Below are 22,082 nucleotides of genomic sequence, written 5' to 3'. Positions count from 1 at the left end.
GCGGGGATCCAGAGTTCAGCAGGGGTTGGGCAGTTCGCGCATAAAATGGCGCACGGGCACGGTAATGGCGGCAATCTAGTAAATCACACCTCCGGCACCGTTACTGGTAATGCAGATCCCAATCAGCCACTTCAAATCCAAACGGGCACCCAGCCCCGGACCGCACACTGTTCCTTAGGCCTGGGGGGGGGAATACGCGCCCGCTCCTCACCGCGCCACACTCCCTGCCCGGCAGAGTCTGACAGGGCGATCCACACCCAGGGGGCCAAGCCGCGCCCCTACTGCACTCACCTCTGCTAATCTGTTGAGGATCCGTTCAGTGGCGGATGCTGCTTTCACTTCAGCTGCATGTTGTTTATTTTCTCCAAAATGTTATCCCCATGTGTCACCCGCCGACTGCGGTCCGATACAGCGCGGACTGGCAATCACGTGGGAAGCCGCGGTATTCCAGTTGTCCCCGCAGTTAAACTGGGGTTTAGATGGGAGGGTGTTTCCCGGCACGATTGGGGTGCCATGGTGGGTGGGGGTGGGTGAAGTTTTGGTTGTAATACTTCCACTGTTTCAAAATGATACAGCACTAATTGGATACATCGGTACACAAGCCACGACTTACAGTACGGTCCTCGCATATGGCATCATGCACTCTTCATTTCTGACATGTACCCCTGAAGATAAATCTACTCACATGGAATGTCAGAGGCCTGGGAGATCCCGCAAATGTAGACCGCTTTTACCCTACATGTACTGACACCAAATACACATAGCCACACTTCAGGAAACACACACTACCACTCATGGTGAGTCTAGCTTTGTAACTAGATGGGTGTCGATAAGGATATTCTCCTCGTACTCTTCATACTCGAGAGGCACGTTACTATTAATTAAAAAAGGCACCCCTTCTGTCTTGGGAGGCTAACTGAGCGATTCCGCGGGTAGATGGGGCACTCTGTGTATGCAGTCCCTCACATTGGTATGTTGCTATGGTCCTAACAGTGATGACGCTGACTACTACATGTGCCTTTCGGGACAGATTCTAAAAGTTGGCTCTACACATATCATAAGGAGAGGGGATTTTAATGCAACATTGTGCCCTGCGTTGGATCGTTCTCATCCCCAATCACACCATTAGACACGGATGCAGGAGGCCCTTACACAGTTGCTCCAGGACCATGGATTAGTTGATACATGGTGACACTGGCCCCCTGGGAGAAGGGAAGGCACGTATCACACCACTGCCCGAGTTGCCTGGTCCCGTCTAGACTATTGGTTAGTTACCAGAGGGGTAGCCCCTTGGATAACATCCGTGACGCATATGGCTAGAACATTTTCGAACCACTCGCCCGTGTTCTTGCAGATAACTCTCCCCTGCATTCTGGCCCCCCGTTCAGTTGGAGACTGGTACCCGCGGCACTCTTAGATACAATATTTATGGCCGAATTGGGAGAAGAGATCTTAGAATTTTTTCGCCGCAATAAGGGTCGGTGTCTAGCATGGGTACTCTTTGGGAAGCTTTTAAAGGGACAATCCACGGTTTCTGAATGGCAAAGAGATTTGGGGTGCTTAGATACAAAAGGCGTAATTTACGTAAACTGGAGGGAGAACTCAAGAAGTTGGAAACAGATATGTGGCAAGACCCAACGGGTGCACGGAGGGTGGACCTTCGAAATAAACTCACTGAATATATAGACACTGCCGAGCGAGAGACCCGGTTTCGGGGGAACATTTCACTGCACGCCGTTATGGTGAGGGTGAGAGGCCAGGCAGGGCACTAGCTCTGCGCATACAAAAGCCAAAATGTTCTAATTACATATTGGAGATACTGGATGCGGCTGGAATGCGCCATAAGGATGGTCGCAATATTCTCAACACATTCACCTCATACTATGAAACACTGTATACGTCCAAACGCACTGTCCACCCGGACTTTGGCCCCTGTATAAATTACATCACCTTGGGTTGGCTGGGAGACACACAACAAGAATTTCTAGCTGCACCCTTCGAGGTAGATGAGTTTAAAGAAGCGAATATGCAAATGAAATCCGGTAAGGCCCCGGGGTCTTACGGGCTACCAGTAGACTTTTACAAAGCCTACATTGACCAGCTGATTCACATATTAAGGGAAGTCTATGAGGAATCACTAGAGACTCATCTTTTACCAGCCTCTATGAGAGAAGCTCTTATTATCTCCCCATTAAAACCTGATAAACCTCAAGATTATTGTGATTCGTATAGACCACTCTCCCTAATTAATACGGATGTGAAGATACTGGCTAAGCTTTTGGCGAATAGACTCATTCTATTAATGGAGAAATTGGTTTTACCGGATAAAGCGGGTTTTATACCGGGTAGAGCAACATCTCACAATTTGCATACATTGTTTTCAATTATGCACAATGTTGACCCGCAACTGGCAATCCTGGCGGCCTTATTAGACGCCACGAAAGCTTTTGACTCGGTGGAGTGGGACTACCTGTTCACCGTACTACAGTGCATGGGATTCCCGATCGGGTTTTTATCATGGATCCAGCTACTATATACCTCCCCCATGGCCAGGGTGCGCATGAATGGACACATCTCCTCCTCCATTAGTCTCACGAGAGGCACTCGTCAAGGATGCCCTCTGTCCCCGCTACTATTTGCCCTTGTAATCGAGCCACTCGATGTAAGGCTCCGGCAAAATCATTCCGAAAAAGCCCTCCAGTGTTTTCTGCACCCCATCTTAGTCTCTTTATATGCAGACAACGTCACTTTATACGTAGAAAACCCGATCCATAACCTCAACCCATTGCTGCGCGAATTTGTACGATTCGGTGGACTGTCTGGTATCACCATAAATTGGTCTAAATCGCAATTATTTCCACTTACTGCAGCGGCGAAACCTTTTGCTACTGACTACCCTATAGTCTGTGGGGCTGAACAGGTGAAATAATTAGGGGTGCAGGTCACCAATGATCGTGCAGAGCTCATGCGTAGTAATTATGGATGTGCATTAGAATAGGTCACCAATTGTATTACTAGGTGGATAGCCTTGCCCCTCACAATGGTGGGACGCATCTCGCATATCAAAATGATTATACTTCCCAAATTTCTATATATTTTTTTATACATTCCCCTATACCCTGGGCAACCCTTCTTTAGCATGCTTAGAACAGAGCTCATACGACTGGTCTGGGGGGGCAAGCAACCACGGTTACAGTGGGAGATCCTCACTCGCCCATATTCACTAGGGGGATTTGACGTGACGAATTTTGAGTTGTATTATCTGTGCGCACAAGCACACTTTGCACAGTATTGGTTCCATCCCCCCAGATACACGCCTCAGGTTGCAACAGAGCATTGGTTGGCACATCCAATCCCACTGGACGGAGTAATTTTAGCTGTACCTGAACAAAGGGCTGTAGGGCCGACTTCAGAAACTGCACTATTAGAGCCTGGCAGCGCCTCTTCCAAATACTTAAGGTACCAATGCTATATTCTCCTGCGCTCCCCCTTACAGATCACCCACAGATGCCACTGTTATCCGAAGGAATTTTCTCCAAGGCCAAATCCAAATTCCAGATTCATAGCTGGGGCGACCTTTATCATAATGGTTTCCTTAAGAACATGACACAACTTTTTCCAAAAGCACAAGCCTCCTCTATGAATATATTTCTGTATGTCCGGCTGAGACAGGGTATTCGAGAACACACTCCGTCATACCCCGGAGAACCTCCTACAATGGCACCACTACATCATGTGCTGCACGCCCATGATACCTCCCATCTAGTGTTGACTCTATACCATTGCTTATACACAGACATTGAATATAAGCCCTGCCCGGCTCGTGCTAAATGGTGCATGGAACTAGGATGCGATATCACGGACCAGCAATGGGATTACTGCTGCAAGCAGACAGGGCTGATCTCTTCAAACAGCCGACTCCGCATCACACACTATAAATACCTTCATCAAACATATTATACTCCTGCCAGACTGCACCGCTATGGCCTACGAGACCATGCAAGATGTGATAGGTGTAACACAGACGATGCAGATTGTCTTCATTTGGCATGGTGCTGTGGGGTAGTATATGAGTCCTGGCAGCAGATATTTGAATCCCTGACGCGTATGACCCTGCTGGAATTACAGATGTCCCCTGTGCTAGCTATGCTGGGATACACTGAGTTGATCCCAACTGCCCAACACAAATTCGTAGATTTTAGCATTTTATTATCCAGACGTAGGGCGGCCTGCAGATGGGGCAGGGGTTGGGCTCCCAAATTTAAGGACTGGCTCGGGGATCTGATCCTGTGGCAAGAACAGTTGAATACATATGCTGAATTGATTCCCGAGCCCTCCAGACCGCGGGATATATGGGCCCCACTCACTATGTACCTGTTGGAGCACCCACTACCGGTACATGCTAACACAGCTTCAGCACCCACATAAAGTACCTTTACCAGCACATGTAATATAAACGCTAATACTCTGGGGATTGAATAGTGTGATAACCAATTGTGTAACCAAATTGTGCCCTATGGATTTTATTCTCAGTCTCTCTTCAGGTTGTGGCAATAATTATCCTGATCGATACAAACCATGCTGGGAACAGGCCTCTTGCTGACCATTCTAGTGGCCTACGAAAAACTGATTCAGAGACCGATGCTAATAAGAATACATTTTGCCTATGTAATATGCCCATCTTCTCTTACCACGCGCTGTATTGTCGTGCCTCCACGTATGTACTTGTGCTGGAAATATAATTTGGAAATGTTTGTTATTGCTGAATAAAACACCAATAAAAAAAACAACATTATCAAGAAACATGATTGTTCAAAATTATATACTCCGATTATATTATTTCTAATCATAATATAACAACATTATGTATGTAGCTGAATGTTGATGCACATCCTGAAATGTAGAATGAATAATTCACATGAAATGCTGTACTCGGATACTTCATAATATAAACATATTGCAACCATAGTGGAATAATTTCACTATCACGAAGTTCGAATATTTGTACATGTACTCCATTTAATACTGTTACCATGTAAATTGGAGAAAACAAGGATGTAAATCCAGACAATATAGAGAGACATGGCGTCCTAATGAAATTAATAACCAACATAGTGGATGGGTATACGTCTGTAACAAATGCTGGCAAGCATCTGTCAATACAGATACATACTGAATAGTGGGATCTTACGTATGGCCATAGTGGCTGAAACGAATATGCGTCTTTTTCAGGCATGCCGTCACCCTGCATGCAATTACAACACGGTTTTTACAACGACCGCGTTGTAACAACGCATACCATTACCCCGCAAGTTGCGCTGGATGTAGGAATAGTATAATTTACTATTCCAACTCCAGCCTGTGCGGACAGTAGGGAAGGTGTTGGATTTTACATCTCGTTGTTATGACTTGTGGGGTAACGGTATGCATTGTTACAACGCGGCCGTTGCAACAACAGCGTTGTAATTGCATGCGGGGATACAGCTTTGTTGTGAGGACTGTTTACCGGCTGAAACACATCGACTGTTATAATCCTAACATAAGTACCGACACAAATTTGCAGATACAAAGGTTAGTCAGGATGTTAAGGTAGCTACACAACATTTTAACAATATAGACATAAATTAATATAATCACATGTAGCTTAAATCTGGCCAAGTGGATACATGAGATAACTCTACATGTATAAAAGGAACATGTGTACTCAAGTTCGAAGCAAGTGAAAAAAGTGAAAATAAAGAGTATCTGACTATATTAATTTATGTCTAAATTTTGTTTCAATTGTTAAAATATTTTCCAGCTACATTAACATCCTGACTAACCTTTGAATCTGCAAATTTGTGTCGGTACTCATGTCAGGATTATAACAGTTGATGTGCTTTCTCCATTTTACATGGCAACAGCATTAACTGGAGTACATGTACAAATATTGGGGCTTCGTGATAGTGAAATTATTCCACTATGGTTGCAATATGTTTATATTATGAAGTACCCGAGTACAACAATTCATGTAAATTATTCATTCTACATTTCAGGACTAGTTTCACAAACCCAAATAGGATTAGTACTTCAACCGACACGTGTTTCACCCCTGTACGAATTTTTGATGGAGCTTTCTCAAGTTTTGTGCTGAATATAGTCATGGATAGGGCCAAATATCGTCAACAGTACGGCCTGGTCCTAGTGGTGTAATGGCACCACCGGGGCCAAACAGCACAGCACTCCATTTCGCAGAATTGCTTACTCGCCCACAGTATCATCGCACAAACATTTGCAATTTACTCTTTTTTACTATATCAACTACTATATTCACCCCAGCCAAAACACCAACTCAAGACCGTATCAATTTTTACTGAGTTCAACAACAAATTATGCACTTGATAAAACTCTAAGTACTGTCAGAAATCATATATGTGATTGATTATGGTATTCACTTATGTCGGACTACAATTCCCTCAGAGCTAAGGTTCATTGAGTACTGTATGTAGGCGTGTAACTGAGTGATGGGCATATCCAGTAGTACTTTAGCTCTTTAGACCCGCATATGTGACCAGCATTGGAGAAGGCTCCATACTCTGAAGCCCTTGATTCGTCAAACATGGTTCTGCTAAAAAGCTGCACGTGGGCGCCGCCAGGGCGGGGCTTAATATTGCTAGCAAAAGCAGTAAAAATTACCCCATGCCATTCGGGTATTTAGGAGGAAGGTGTAGTGCAGCAAAGATCCTTGCACTGACCACGGTAAAGAGTATACTGGTGTGTGGTAATAGTATTCCAGAATGCTGGCCTCTGGATAACAGTCCACAGTTTTTGGGGTACACCATCTTAGTCTTTGGGAAACAGCATCTCGGCCCTTAGTTAACAGCACTCTGTCTGATGGGTAAAAGCATTCCAGCTGGTAGGTAACAGCGGCATCTTGACCAGTGGGTAACAGCACCTCAGCCGGTGGGTAACCGCAATCTTCCCCGTAGGTAGTAACAATCTTTCGCATTGGTGGCAGCATTAGTGCTCTTGGACAGCAGCATTTTTAAACATTGTTATTACTATTCTTGCAAGTTTTGTTGCTTGTCTGGAGCAGCATTCCTGTCCATGTGTGATAGAGGTGTTGACTTTATCATGGGGATCCTTCTTGCATCTGAACTACAAATTGAAAAGGCCAATGTGTTGATGGCACCTCACCCCTGTTTCATTTCTGTTCTGGGTTTATAGGTTCGGAAGAAGAGCTTTGTGAGATGACCATTGCAGGCCCGAAACTACAATTTGTGGAGTTTGGATCACCCGTCTTCTGGAACTGTACCGCGACCACGACGTGCGCCGTGGTGCCAGGCATGGGCTGGGAGACATCACTGACTAAACAAATTAACAGGACCGGGAGGTGGATTACTTTGAGCAGCACCATGGACGAGTGGGACACGAAGGCAGTGTGTTACACCTTCAGCACTGGGGGCAATGTGTTCACTACTCAAATCGCAGTCATTGCCTATCGTAAGTCAACCACTCCACTGTGTCAAGAGTATAACCCAATGATTAGACTCTCCGTATGCGAGACACCCAGTCACAAAGAATCTACCCTGCCTAAAGCAAAGACATTGGATGAAATGTATAGTTTTGCAGAGTGGGTGAACTTCCATAAAATAGCAGTTCATCCCCCTTGCCCTGCCCCGCTCAGTAATGTACCCTCCGCCGCCCTGGCAGGCTCTACATGAGTCTTTATCTTTGACAAGAATGCATACTGTGTTTTATGACAACTCGGTACACAGTGAAACAATGCTTTTCTGAGCAGAAGGTGACAAGTCCTTTAGGGGGCTAAGTGCCATCCCACTAGAGAAAATAAATAAATAAATACATACATAAACACATAAATAAATAAAACGCACCAATAATAAACTTCCTGTGCCACCTAGAGCTATCTGTAATGTCACAGAGTTGATATACTGAGGCAGGGAGTATGAGCTGGGGCAAGAGGAAGCAAACCAATGCAGGCTGGGTCCAGATGGATGTCCAATTTGTATTTATACATGTTTGTGTTCGTAGCTTTATAGTGAAAACCCAGGTGGGAAACAGGAAACTACTGTGCACCAAGAAAGGATGCTCAAAGGAAGAGGGAAACAGTTCAAGATGGAGTACATCTGCAGTGAGCATTGGGAGGCGCATAGTAGTAGACCCCAGGTGCTGGGTGAACAAGGAATACGGGGTGCTCCTCTAAGCGGTGGGTTTTCATTTCCTTCCTGGGGTGTAGTACTGAAGTGGAACACGTGCCTTTACTCCATGTGCTGCCCCAGTCACCTGCTAGTCTAGCCAGGTGTGCCAGTTCTACTTCCCTTGTAAATAATGCAGCAGGTTGTAGGGTGAAGCTGCTGGTAGTGGCTGGTGGTCCATCAGGCTGGGGCGATGTGGTTGGATTTCGTCAGTTCTTGCAGACTTGCACGAGGGCATATAAGTTAGAAATGTCAGTCTTCCATTTGTTGGAACAGTTATATAGCAACGTTTAGGGAGGTGTGGTTCGGCAGTGACTTTGTAGGCTGTAATTGAAGGAGATGTGACTTCTGATTTGTATGGTAATAGAATATCATGGACTAATACTCTTTGGACACAAATATCACGTCCTAAATATTGCTTGCAAAAATAATGCCCGACGGGAGTTAATGATAGTACATCTGCACCAATTGGGGCCATATTGCAAAAAAACAATGTTAAGGCTTTGATATTTATGCTAGAAGATATTTTTGTAAATATTCTGACTTGTAACTGTTCTGATCTCATCTGATTTTCCCTGATTGATCCAAAACAAACCAGACTATTTCGACACACCTGAAATAGCTATCATTTCGAAACAGGCTACATTCACAGTGGTAAGCTTGATATTAACAAGTATTGGTAAAGTCAGTGTCTTTGTTCAATATGCTATCTCATGGAGGGCATGGGCAAGCCGCCGAATGAAAGGGCCACGTGGTGCTGCATCTCCGGCAGACAGCTGCCATTTAGTGCACAAATACCGCGATTACAGCTGCAGTCCATCACCATCTGACCCCTGCGGGCCCCCCACATGAGGTGGGCATTTTATTGTCCCTGATGGAAGTGGACTCCTAGCTGTGGGGAGGGGAGACTTTTCCCGAGGCGTGCAGATAGGCCTCCTTGTACAGTCTCTCCTCTCAATTTGCGGCCGTGCTGGCAGAGCCGGTGGGTCCAGACGTGTAGGCTGACCCCCTCTACCTACTGAACTGAATGGAGCTGTTCGAGGTGCATGCAGAACCCCTGCTTAAACTCTGCATTGTTAACTGATTGCCCCTCGCACTTTCTGGGCAGTGGCCCACCTGCATCTTGCATTCACCTCATTGACTCCTGGCTGTGTTGAGGGGCTCTTTTCCAGTGGCCGATACTTGACTGGGCTGGATGACAGAGTTATCGTGGGCGACTCTGCTGTTCACCCGGGTGATGGCGTTAAGAAGACAGAATCTGGGAACGTTGAGGTGTGGAGGAGGTACTGCTCCACATGCGTACATAGCCATCACATGGGTCTGTCCATAATATTACCTTTCCAAAGATGATTAAATCATCCATCAGAATTTAATCAGGGGTCCTATGCTGAAGATACTTCCAATCAGCCGTGTCTTGGACTCGACTTCACTCCCTATACCATCCGATCAGGAAGCTGTATGTGGAACAGGATTTCCATAAGGGATTGACCAATCAGGCTTAGGTAATATTATGGACAGACCCATGTGATGGCTATGTACGCATGGCTCAATAGAATTAGTTGTCCATATTCTGCATTATTACAATTTAGTCGAATCTTGCCAAATGAATATGTTCATATTAGTAGGGATAATTGTTACCATACAACAGTATAATAATCAATGGCTCCCTAAAGGGTGACCAAAAAACACAGTTAAGCAGTAATCCATACATGATTGTCAACCAATTTTTTCTTGTCCACTATGGGGATGGCTTAAATCGATATCATGCAACCTAAAAGAATGTTCTATACCCCCAACAGTGACACTTGTCTGTTAATTTCCTCCAATTCGTTCAATCCAGTATTCACTGTATCCAAGAAATATATCCATTTACATTCCCTTCTGTTAAGGATATTATGCAAGTCTCCCCCTCGTGGGTTGGCTGATACTTTCTCTACAACCCACCACTTCAAGCTGTTTTCAGAGTGTTCAAACCTAGAGAAATGATCCACCAGAGGTGCTCCTGTAGTCCCGCAACGTATGCGACTCATATGCTGCAGGATCTGGCATTTGACCTTCTGTATGGTCTGCCCGATGTACAACAAACCACAGGGGCAAAGAATGGCATATATTACCCCTGAGGTATTACAATCGCTGTGGTCCTTCAAATTGTATGTACGATCATTATGGTTAAATGTGGTACATTCTGTTGTGAGAGGACAGGCCTTACACATGCCACATTTCGTGTGACCAACCACCGCCGGAAAACCCCAAAGTGTCGTTTGGTTCACTATCTGCTTCATAGGTAATAAGGATTTTACCACATACTCCCTGATGTTTCTGCCCTTGCGGAATGCATGTAGTGGAGGTGCAATCCCCCCTAGTTCTTCACTGATTAGGTGCCAATGCCGATTTATGCACTTTTTTATGGCATTGCTTTGTGTGTTAAATGTCATAACACATACCAGTCTATTCTCAGTTGTTTTAGGTTTCACATTTAACAGGTGTTCTCGATAATTGTGCCAGGCACGTTTACGTGCTTTTTCAGTATTCGTAGTGGGTAGCCTCGTTCACTCAGCCTGGCTATCAGCAGAGAGGACTCTTCAAAATAATCCTCTTTTTTGAAGCAATTCCTCCGCAACCTCAGGAATTGCCCAAAGGGCAGATTGTCCCTGAGGTTACGGGGGTGATGACTCGTGTATCTCAGCAATGTATTTCTCTCGCTGCTTTTTCTGTATAAACTAGTGTACAAGAGACCTGCTTCTGTCTTAATTTGTACATCCCAAAAATTAGTTGAGGTAGTATTAAAATCTATCGTGAATTTGATGTCGTTTGAGCAACTATTGAGCCATTCATGGAATTCCGTTAGTCCTGTTTGATTACCTTCCCAAATAAGGAGGACGTCATCAATATACCTAGCCCATAATAAAATGTTATTTCGGTATGGGTTGTACTGGTTCAGGATATATGTACTTTCATATTCACTCATAAAGATGATAGCTAAATTGGGGGCAAAAATTGCCCCCATAGCCACCCCCTTAGTTTGGATGTAATATTTGCCCTGAAACATAAAAAAAAATGTTGACATGGCAATTGAGAGTACTTGGATAATAAACTCAGTCGGAACTCTATGTGGAGCGACTCTTTTATTCAGAAGATATTCTATGCATTCTAGCGCTGCTTGCTGGGGGATGTTCGTATACAATGCCGTGATATCCATCGTTGATAGTAAACAATTATTGCAGTCATATGGGCGTCCTTCAACCAACTGGATGGTGTGCATTGTATCCCTTATATATGTGGGTGTGGTGATAGCAATAGGTTTTAAAAACACATCCACATACTTGCACAATGGTTCCAGCAATGACCCGCATCCCGATATAATGGGCCTGCCGGGGGGGGGGCCTCCAGGTTTTTATGCACCTTTGGGAGGGTATAAATAGTCGGCATTCGCGAATGCTTGTTGTTGAGGAACTGATGCTCAAGTTTAGTAATTACCCCCTCTTCCAATGCTTTTTTTGTCAATTTAGAGATGGACTCGCTTATCTCTTTGGTGGGATCTTCTTAAGTAGGATGTAATTACCTTCTACCGTTAATTGGGAAAGTATTTCAGTTTTGTATTTGTCAAGGCTTCGAACCACTATAGCCCCACCCTTATCGGCGGGCTTTATAACAATGTCATTGTTATTCTTTAAGGAATGTAAGGCAGCCTTCTCCTGTCGACTTATGTTATAAGGGACATACTGACGTCTGGTTAATACATTTTCCACATCGCGTGAAACCACTTGCTCATATGCCATTATTTTATGGTCCAACAAGTGGGTAGGAGGACTAAACTTTGAGGGGGGTCTTAGTCTACTGCCTGAAAAAACAGGATTGTGAGGGACTTTCAGAAAATAATGTTTCAAGCGAATTCTTCTGAAAAATTGCTGTAATTCAATTTTTAAATTGAAATTGTTGGGTACCGACGTAGGCACAAAGGATAAGCCTTTTGCAAGGACGTCCTGTTCAGTAGACGATAGTTGATAATCAGATGTGTTGATTACAGGGTTTTCTGGTTTATGCACTACCACCTGTAGTGCTGGCGTCTCGTCTGGATGTCGCCATGGGAGTCCTGCTGGAAACGTGTTTGTTTTTTCCCTCTCCCTATTCGTCTGTTCCACGGCACAGAACGGCCTCCCCTGGGTCTCCCCCAGGGGCGACCTCTCCCGGGAGGGCCCCACCATTGGTCCTCGCCTAAAAAAGGTTGCTGTTCTGGATAGTTTTGAGCCAAGTTATTGGAACTAGCGCCAGCACTTGTACTTGAGCGCTCTGTATCGCTATCTGAACTACTGCCAAAAGAAGATCCCGAGAAAGTATTATATCTCTTATACCCCCCTCTACCTCTACTTGACAAGCCTCCTCGTTACCCAAAAATTTCAATTTAAAAATTGAATTACAGCAATTTTTCAGAAAAATTTGCTTGAAACATTATTTTCTGAAAGTCCCTCACAATCCTGTTTTTTCAGGCAATGGACTAAGACCCCCCTCAAAGTTTAGTCCTCCTACCCACTTGTTGGACCATAAAATAATGGCATATGAGCAAGTGATTTCACGCGATGTGGAAAATGTATTAATCAGACGTCAGTATGTCCCTTATAACATAAGTCGACAGGAGAAGGCTGCCTTAAATTCCTTAAAGAATAACAATGACATCATTTTAAAGCCTGCCGATAAGGGTGGGGCTATAGAGGTTCAAAGCCTTGACAAATACAAAACTGAAATACTTTCCCAATTAGCGGTAGAAGGTAATTACATCCTACTTAAGAAAGATCCCACCAAAGAGATAAGCGAGTCCATCTCTAAATTGACAAAAAAAGCTTTGGAAGAGGGGGTAATTACTAAACTTCAGCATCAGTTCCTCAACAACAAGCATCTGCGAATGCCGACTATTTATACCCTCCCAAAGGTGCATAAAAACCTGGAGGCCCCCCCCGGCAGGCCCATTATATCGGGATGTGGGTCATTGCTGGAACCATTGTGCAAGTATGTGGATGTGTTTTTAAAACCTATTGCTATCTCCACACCCACATATATAAGGGATACAATGCACACCATCCAGTTGGTTGAAGGACGCCCATATGACTGCAATAATTGTTTACTATCAACGATGGATATCACGGCATTGTATACGAACATCCCACAGCAAGCAGCGCTAGAATGCATAGAATATGTTCTGAATAAAAGAGTCGCTCCACATAGAGTTCCGACTGAGTTTATTATCCAATTACTCTCAATTGCCATGTCAAATTTTTTTTTATGTTTCAGGGCAAATATTACATCCAAACTAAGGGGGTGGCTATGGGGGCAAGTTTTGCCCCCAATTTAGCTATCATCTTTATGAGTGAATATGAAAGTACATATATCCTGAACCAGTACAACCCATACCGAAATAACATTTTATTATGGGCTAGGTATATTGATGACGTCCTCCTTATTTGGGAAGGTAATCAAACAGGACTAACGGAATTCCATGAATGGCTCAATGGTTGCTCAAACAACATCAAATTCACGATAGATTTTGATACTACCTCAATTAATTTTTTGGATGTACAAATTAAGACAGAAGCAGGTCTCTTGTACACTAGTTTATACAGAAAAAGCAGCGAAAGAAATACATTGCTGGGATACACGAGTCATCACCCCCGTAACCTCAGGGACAATCTGCCCTTTGGGCAATTCCTGAGGTTGCCGAGGAATTGCTTAAAAAAAGAGGATTATTTTGAAGAGTCCTCTCTGCTGATAGCCAGGCTGAGTGAACGAGGCTACCCACTACGACTACTGAAAAAGGCACGTAAACGTGCCTGGCACAATCATCGAGAACACCTGTTAAATGTGAAACCTAAAACAACTGAGAATAGACTGGTATGTGTTACGACATTTAACACACAGAGCAATGCCATAAAAAAGTGCATAAATCGGCATTGGCACCTAATCAGTGAAGAACTAGGGGGGATTGCACCTCCACTACATGCATTCCGCAAGGGCAGAAACATCAGGGAGTATGTGGTAAAATCCTTATTACCTATGAAGCAGATAGTGAACAAAACGACACTGTGGGGTTTTACGGCGGTGGTTGGTCACACGAAATGTGGCATGTGTAAGGCCTGTCCTCTGACAACAGAATGTACCACATTTTTTTTGTTGAAAACTTTTTATTGAATTTAAAGAACAAGAAAACAGAGAAACAAAAGAAAACAAGGCAGTATGGTATAAACGTGTCACCACATGGTTCGCGGGGGGTACAAATGTAAAGCAGACATTATTGCATTCGAAATATACTGTGGGATGGGGGGAAGAGAAGGAGAACAGAAGCAAACAGTACATCTATATTTCTGCGGAGGAAACATCAGGTTGGGAGGAAGACAGGTCAGTATCAAAGTCCGAAGTGGGGGGGGTACATATATCTCCACGGTATGCGTTCCACTGAGACCAAATTTTCCCCCACTTGCCCGGCCTGCCTCGGGATACATACACAGTCTTTTCACGATACATGGACCAGTCCATGTTCTGTTGCCATGCCAGAATCGTAGGAGGTCTCTGAGCGCCCCATAGTTGGGCAATGTCACGCTTGGCTATCATGTTACCCAATGTCACCCATCGAAGCTGCGCTTGGGTACAATCATTCGGTTCCCAGACATTCAACAAGCATCTCCGGGCTTCAGGCATCAACCGCACACCCGTGACCTCACTCATTTCATCATGCACGCGACCCCAATAGCGCAGTACAGGAGGACATTCCCAAATGATATGTAGGAACGTGGCCACCATACCGCAACCAGGTCTGCACAATCCATCCGCCGAGAATCCCATGCGCACCAGACGCGGACCAGTCACATACACCCTATGAAGAATTTTGAGCTGGACAAATCGAAGGCGTGCCGGAATAGCCACCTCCTTAGGAGAAGAGAGCGCAGCCTGCCAGTCCTCATCATCCAGCTCCAGACCATCACTATTCCACAACTCTCGAAGGCTATCCAATAGATCAATCCTGGTATTGATTAACTTTTTATAAATGAGCGAGATCGTGCTATCAGGGACATGCCCATCCAGTATCCGATCTTCAAGTGGGGACGCTTCCGGAACGTCCGAGCCCAGGGGAAAAACAGACAGGACCGCGTGTCGGACCTGCGCATATCTAAAGGATTCCCTATCATTCAGCCCATATTCAACTTTCATTTCCTCAAACGACTTGATCCTACCCTTGATCCACACATCATCAACCTTGCTGATCCCAATCATGTCCCACCGATCGAACCCCTTCCACTGCCAAAGGGAGCCAAGTTTATCCGAAGCATAAAGCGGCGTGGCACGGGTCAGCTTATCAGTCCATCCTGTAGCAGCTGTGGCCCGATGCCACACCTGCACAACTGTTTTAGTGGGCCCCGTAAGCGACCCGACGGTCGACTTCGCGTATAGAGCCCTGTTGTAGTCACCACCGGGCAACAACCATTTATCCATCGCAAAGGCCGGGTTCAGAGAAGGAGTGTAGGTGCCATGGTTGATGGCCCCCAGCTGAGAGGCCCAATAATAGCGACGGATGTCAGGGAGAGCGATGCCGCCATCGTACCACGGGAGCGTAAGCTTCGAAAGGGCAATACGAGAACGGCCCCCCCATACCAATTGCCGCTGGAGGCTTTCAATCTCCCAAAAATAGCCAGCCGGTACAACATCCAGCGTGTTTTGAAGCACATAGAGAAATCGGGGGAGCGACATCATCTTAAACAACGCCGCTCGTCCCAGAGGAGAGAGAGGAAGCCTACTCCACGTACCAACATCTGCACGGAGGCGTTGGAGAGGGGGCAGCAGATTGCGTTCATATCGAAGTACGGGGTCCAGGGTAATAAAGATCCCCAGATACCTAAAACCCTCCAGTACCACCGAGATGGGACAGCCACGTGGCAAAAGTGGAGCATCACCGGAAAGAACATAAATACAGGATTTTGACCAGTTGATAACTAGACCGGAATTTTTATGAAAAGAAGTCAAAACGTCAAAAAGGACGATTAACGATTTGCGAGGTGACGTAAGGTACAAAAGTATATCGTCTGCATACAGAGATATACGATCTTCAAATTCCGGGGACCATCTAATGCCCTTCAAGGACGGTTCCCATCTCAACCAAGCCGCCAGTGGCTCCAGAGCAAGGGCAAATAAGAGCGGGGATAGAGGACAACCCTGGCGTGTCCCCCTACCAAGAGCAAAGGGGGTCGAGGCACGCCCATTCACCACCACTCGTGCTAAAGGGTCAGCATAGAGCAATTTCACCCAGCGAATAAAGGCGGGTCCAAAACCGAATTTACTGAGGACCGCCCAAAGATAAGGCCACTCGATCATGTCAAACGCCATGGTGGCGTCCAAGGGCGCCAAGATGGCCGGCTCCCGCAGAGTCCCGGCTCGCGCGAGGACTCCATGCAGTCGCCGAAGGTTAAGTGCCGTGTTTCGGTGTGGTATAAATCCGGATTGGCCCGGGTGAACCAGATCGCCTATAATAGACACCAGACGATTAGCGAGGACTTTGGCCAGGATCTTAGGTTCAGCATTGATCAGGGAAATAGGTCTGAAGGATTCACAACGGTCACGTGGCTTACCCTCCTTATGGATAACTACTATGGAGGCCAGTCTCTGGTCAGGAGGGAGAGACCCCTCCTCCAGTGATTCCAAAAACATCGATCGGAGATACGGCGCCAATACATCCGTGTTAGACCTGGCACCTTGGCATGAGTTTCCCTTCCACTTTTTGCTGTTGTGCCTCAAATGTTTTGCTGGTGTCCGCTACTCAGGGCACTGCGCCACGGCCAACCCGTGCCGCAGTGCAAGTGCTCCCTACTGTAAAGTGTACTTGTGATTGATGTCCATGATTGGTTCATTGGATTTACTGTTAGTCCCCAGTAAAGGGCACCAGGAGTGCCAGGGCTTGTAAATGCCAATACTGCTAGTGGGCCTGCAGCGCTGGTTGCGCCACCCACAGAAGCAGCCTTAAAATGTGTCTAGGGTCTGCCATTGCAGAACCTGCGTGCAGTCTGGTACTGTCATGCTGGCTGGGCAAGTGCACACACTTGCCAGCCCCTAAACCTTCCCTTAACTTCATATTAGTCACCCCTATGGTAGGCCTGAGGGCAGGGTGCATTGTAAGTATAAGGTAGGACATGCCCTGATGTGTCTGGCATGTCCTAATAGTGAATTACTGCCAAATTCGTTTTTCACTATTGTAAGGCTACCAGTTCCCTTTTAGGCCAGATGGGCTGCTGGAATTGTTACACTCTATAATCCCAGCAGGCTCAGGGAACATGGTAGAAATTAATGTTTAGTATGCCTGAACTCAGAATAATAAAATACTTCTTTTAGTAAAGTTTATTTTAATATCCTGTGTTTGCAAATGCTACTTTTAGAAAGCTAGCATTTGCTTGTCTAACCATTTCAGCCCGCCTCTGCTTTTGTGTGTATCTGACTGTCTGAGTTGTGTGAGTGACAGGGCTGGGAGTTGACAGGTGGTGAATAGCAGGATGACACCTTAGTGGGGGGTGGGAGTTTCCCTGAATGTTGCATCAGGCTGTGCTCTGCCTCCACAATGCTGGCTCCGCCCTCCTGGGGAGCGACTGATGACTCAGCCTGCACCTGGCCCAGGAAGGACCGAAGCTTGTCAACAAAGTGCTCAGGCTGCCCCTGTCCTCACAATGCTGGCTCCGCCCCCCTGGGGAGCGGCTGATGTTCCTGCCCTCACACTGAATGCAGAAGCAGAAGTACCCACCACAAGTGCTCAGAGGCTGAGAGCAGTTAGGCAAAGGCCCCCCTGGCCTGTAAGAACAAAAGAAACTGGGTATAAAAGTAGGAGCCCTGCTCCTTGTAAATTAGATCCTGTTTGCGCTACAGAAGAAACTCTGCCCGAAGAGAAGGACCTGGAAGGACTACAAGGAGGAGTGCTGTCTCTGGCCTGTGTCTGGTGCCTTGCTGCAGAAGGAGAGGAAAAGAAGAGACTACAAGAGACTTTTGCTTTTATTTTGAACTTTGTGCCAAACTTCTAAAAAGATCTCCAAGGGCTTGCTGTGGAACTTGCCCCCTGACCAGCGCCCCAGGAACAGTGGGCGCTACCCTCCCTGACCAAGGCATCTGCTGTGTGTGCTGCTTATCGCTGCAGCGCTGATTGAGGAGGACGAGGGCATCTACACCCCCTGCACACCGTGACCGTGGGCTGAGCAAATCGCCATAGCAACATGAGGCCCAGCCGCCGCTGGCCCGAGCACCGTGACTGCATCTGCCTTTATGCCCCACGAGAACAACGTAACGGAAGACCCGTCCGGTCCAAGCATCGAAGTCTACTGGGCTCAAGCGCCGTAGCTTCCCCCGCAAAGACGGACTGCCGCCCTTTGTCCTCTCCCTCTAACAGCGGCCTGCCCGACTGCCCCGCTGAAAGGGCATCACCGCGACCGGCACTTTGGCTGGGTACGTCCCGCACTTGGGGACCGTACTGCCACTGCGCCTCACTCAGCCGCCGCCGTCAGGACCGAAGCAAACACTGAGGAAAGGATCTTTGACCCCCATCGAGCACCGCCGCCCCAGGTGACCCGTGACCTGCGCTGCCCCGAGCCGCAGCTCGCCTCGCCCTCCAGGGAAGCAACGCGACGTGGGACAGCTCCCCCTGCAGCCGTCCGCTTCAAGATCCCCAAAGAATTCAAAGGTACTGTGTTTTTGCCCCCCTCGCGGTGCGAGCGTCCTGCAATCTGAGCTCGCACCGCGCTGTGTGAACTTGGGCACCCCAGGAGCCCCGCAGCTGCCGTCTGCCCTGCAGCCCGAGCCGCCCCTGTCCCAGAGGCTCGCACTGCTCCTGGCCCCCGAGGCCCCTCCTAACGCTCTCTGTGGCCCGCGGCCCCCTCCACTCGAGTCGCGCCCCGAAGGGTGACTCATTGCAAGAGCGGACCCGGCCGTGCCTTTCGCCGCTCACGCGGGAAGCGTGAGCTTTGGCAGGCCGGGCCCGATTTTCTCCGAGGAAGTGAGCGGAGACGGAGGGAAGCGCATTGAAGCGATAGAAACACTGAACCTTACCAAACCTGGGCAGAAGGCCCAAAAGTATTGCATTTTTAAGACACTGTGACTTTTTGCTAAGAGTAACTGGAACCTCGCATCTTTAAAGTAACCAAGACTGTATTTACAAGCCTGCTTCTAAAAAAAAATATAAAGAGAATATATTTTTACAATACAGTTTGGTGTCATTGTGTGGTGGGTTGGTGGTGAGGGGTGTGATACTGCAACTGTTTAACCCTGTGTGCCCCAGAGATTAGCCTAGACTGCTTGCGCCACACTACCTAGAGGGTAAGCAGAGGTTGTTCTTGAAGGTAACCCTTAGCCCTGACGTGGAAGAGAGAGTCCCTGCTTGTCGCCAGTGCTGCACTGCGCCAACCAGAGACTCCCCTTTCCAACATTGGACGCAGCGGTGAGGATAGCGGATTTACATTTGCAGTGTTTTACCTTAGCTACTGACCATTGCATGGTGATTACAGTCCAGTAACTTAGCCACAGACGTTTTTTATTTTGCTAAAGAAGAAGATCCCTAGTGCTGAAATCATGCCTGGCACCAGCAGCATAGAGAGGGCAGAGTCTGTAACCTCTGTTGTGTTGGAGATAGAATGGGATGCATCAAAGCTGGATGATTACACAAAAAAGGAACTAAGGTTCTTCTGCAAGAAACTCAAAGTTCCACACGCAGGGTGCAAAAACAAACCAGAGTTCTACAAGGCCCTGAAAGCCTGGATTGAATCTAGGAAGGCACCTGAGGATCAGACTGCACCTGTGGATCTTGTGGATCTTGAAAAACCAGACAGCGTCCACAGCTTTGGCAGAGGCCTGTCGCCAGAGGAGCTGGCAGACAGACAGGCAACCAGGGATCATGAAATGAATTTGGCAGAATTGAAATTGAAGGGCCAACTGGAGCTTGAGAGCAAAAGAATGGCTCTAGAGGAGCGAAAACTCCAAATGGACCATGAAGTGAAATTGAGGGAGATGAAATTGAAAGAGAAAAGTTTGGATCATCCTCCCTCTGGTGGCAGCACAACGCCGGTGCAGGTAGAGTCAAGGGTGCACATCCCCAAACATGTAGTTAAGGAGTTCTTTAAGAGGGATGACATAGGACAGTGGTTTAGGGCATATGAGGTAGCCATGTTCTCCCACCGGGTCCCTGACAAAGATTGGGGAGCGGGGTTGTGGGGAAGGTTCCTTAGCGAAGGGCGGGACACCCTGCTAGATTTGCCCACTGAAGACCAGAGATCCTATCCCCATATGAAAGAAGCCTTAATGACCAGGTATGGGCTTACCCCTGAAATGTATAGACAGAAGTTCAGGGGGTGTACTAAGCGTCCTGGGAATACATATGTGGAGTATGTGACTTTTTTTTGCAGAGCACTGGATGGTTGGGTGAAGGGTAACAAAGTAAATGATTTTCAAGGTCTCTTTGATTTAATCGCATGGGAGCACTTGTCTGATCACTGTTTTCCTGAGTTACGCCAGCACCTGATTGATAGCAAGTTGTCCAACCCGAGGAAGCTTGCTGAGGAGGCGGACCGCTGGCTCAGCACCAGGGTCCACAAGGGTCCAGTGGGAGACTCCGCCAAGGGTGGGCAGGGTCCCCAGCAGAAGAGTGGGGGGGACAAGGGAAAACAGAAAGGGTTCCAAAAAGGCCCCCAAAGTAATCCCCAAGGGGACCAGCAGAAAGGTTCTCAGCCTCCCCCACCCCCAAAGCAGAATGGGGCCCGACAGGTAGACCTGTTCCAAAGTAGCCCTTCAATTGTTTCAGATGTGGTGAACCGGGGCACATAGCCAGTGACCCCAAGTGTCGCCTGTTTGGAAAACCAGCACCCACTGGTGCTCCGCCCCGACAAGTGACCAGTGTTCACTTAGGAGAAGAAGTAACGGTCCCGGGGGGTGGAGATCCTGTTCAGATGACCCTAGTCTCATTAGGAGACAGTGAGATGGTCCCTACTAACTACCTGCCCAAGAACACTAAGAAATATGGGCAGGTGGTGACCATCAATGGTAGGAAAGCTGAGGCTCTTAGAGACACAGGAGCCAGTGTGACTGCAGTGAGGCATCACCTGGTGTCTCAAGAGCAGGTTGTACCCCATGCCTATTGTAGGGTTGTCAATGCTGACAACTCAGAGAGTCAATGTCCAATGGCTCAAGTTCCCTTCGAGTGGGGGGGGGGGGGGTCTCTGGTACTCTGCAGGTCTGTGTGAGGAAAGCCATGCCTGTAGACTGTTTGCTAGGGAATGACTTGGAGGACTCCCCTTGGGAAAAGGTGGAGAAGACGACTCACCTGAAGATGGTGGGTCTACCTGACTGGGCGTGCGTGACCACCCGGTCAATGGCAGCCAGTAGGGGTGATCAAGAGGTCCTGGGGCCTGAAGGAGAGGCCCAGGAGCCGGCCTTAGGGAGAAGGCGCAGGGGGCGCGGGAAACCGGCCCCTGTTGTTCCCACGGTCCAGGAGGAAGCAGACCTTGAGGGGGATGCCCTGGAGCCTACTGGGGAACAGATTGCCGAACTGGGGGACCTGCCTGAGCTGACCCATTGGCAGCAAGAAGGAGGCCCCTCCAGGGAGGAATTCTGCAGGGAGCAGAAAGAATGCCCTTCTCTCGTGGGTATGCGGCAACAGGCTGCAGACCAGGCCAATGGTGTTCAGGCCAAAACACATTATGTGTACTGGGAGAATGACCTCCTGTATTCAGAGCCTAAGGCTGCTGAACCTGGGTTAGCCCGTGTGCTGGTGGTACCCCAGAAGTTCAGAGCCTTCCTACTGGGGCTGGCTCATGATGTGCCGTTAGCAGGACATTTGGAGATGGACAAGACCTATGACAGGCTTGTCACCCACTTCTACTGGCC

At 47.4% G+C, this 22,082-nt stretch overlaps 1 protein-coding gene across 5 annotated transcripts in view; it reads left to right on the top strand.

Annotated features, from left to right (window-relative positions):
- LOC144833854 (intercellular adhesion molecule 1-like) overlaps window positions 1–22,082 on the top strand; it is a 499,750-nt gene that overhangs the window by 158,314 nt on the left and 319,354 nt on the right. For all 5 annotated transcript variants that reach the window (XM_078689198.1, XM_078689194.1, XM_078689195.1 and 2 more), the window contains exon 3: window positions 7,207–7,482. In XM_078689198.1, the coding sequence (XP_078545324.1) occupies window positions 7,207–7,482 (276 nt within the window). The remainder of the gene's footprint in view (window positions 1–7,206; window positions 7,483–22,082) is intronic.

This window comes from Lissotriton helveticus, chromosome 1_1, assembly GCF_964261635.1.
Source record: "Lissotriton helveticus chromosome 1_1, aLisHel1.1, whole genome shotgun sequence".
Classification (NCBI taxonomy): domain Eukaryota; kingdom Metazoa; phylum Chordata; class Amphibia; order Caudata; family Salamandridae; genus Lissotriton; species Lissotriton helveticus.
The sequence above is the reverse complement of the archived record's forward strand: the minus strand, read 5'-3'. Positions and strand labels throughout refer to the sequence as shown.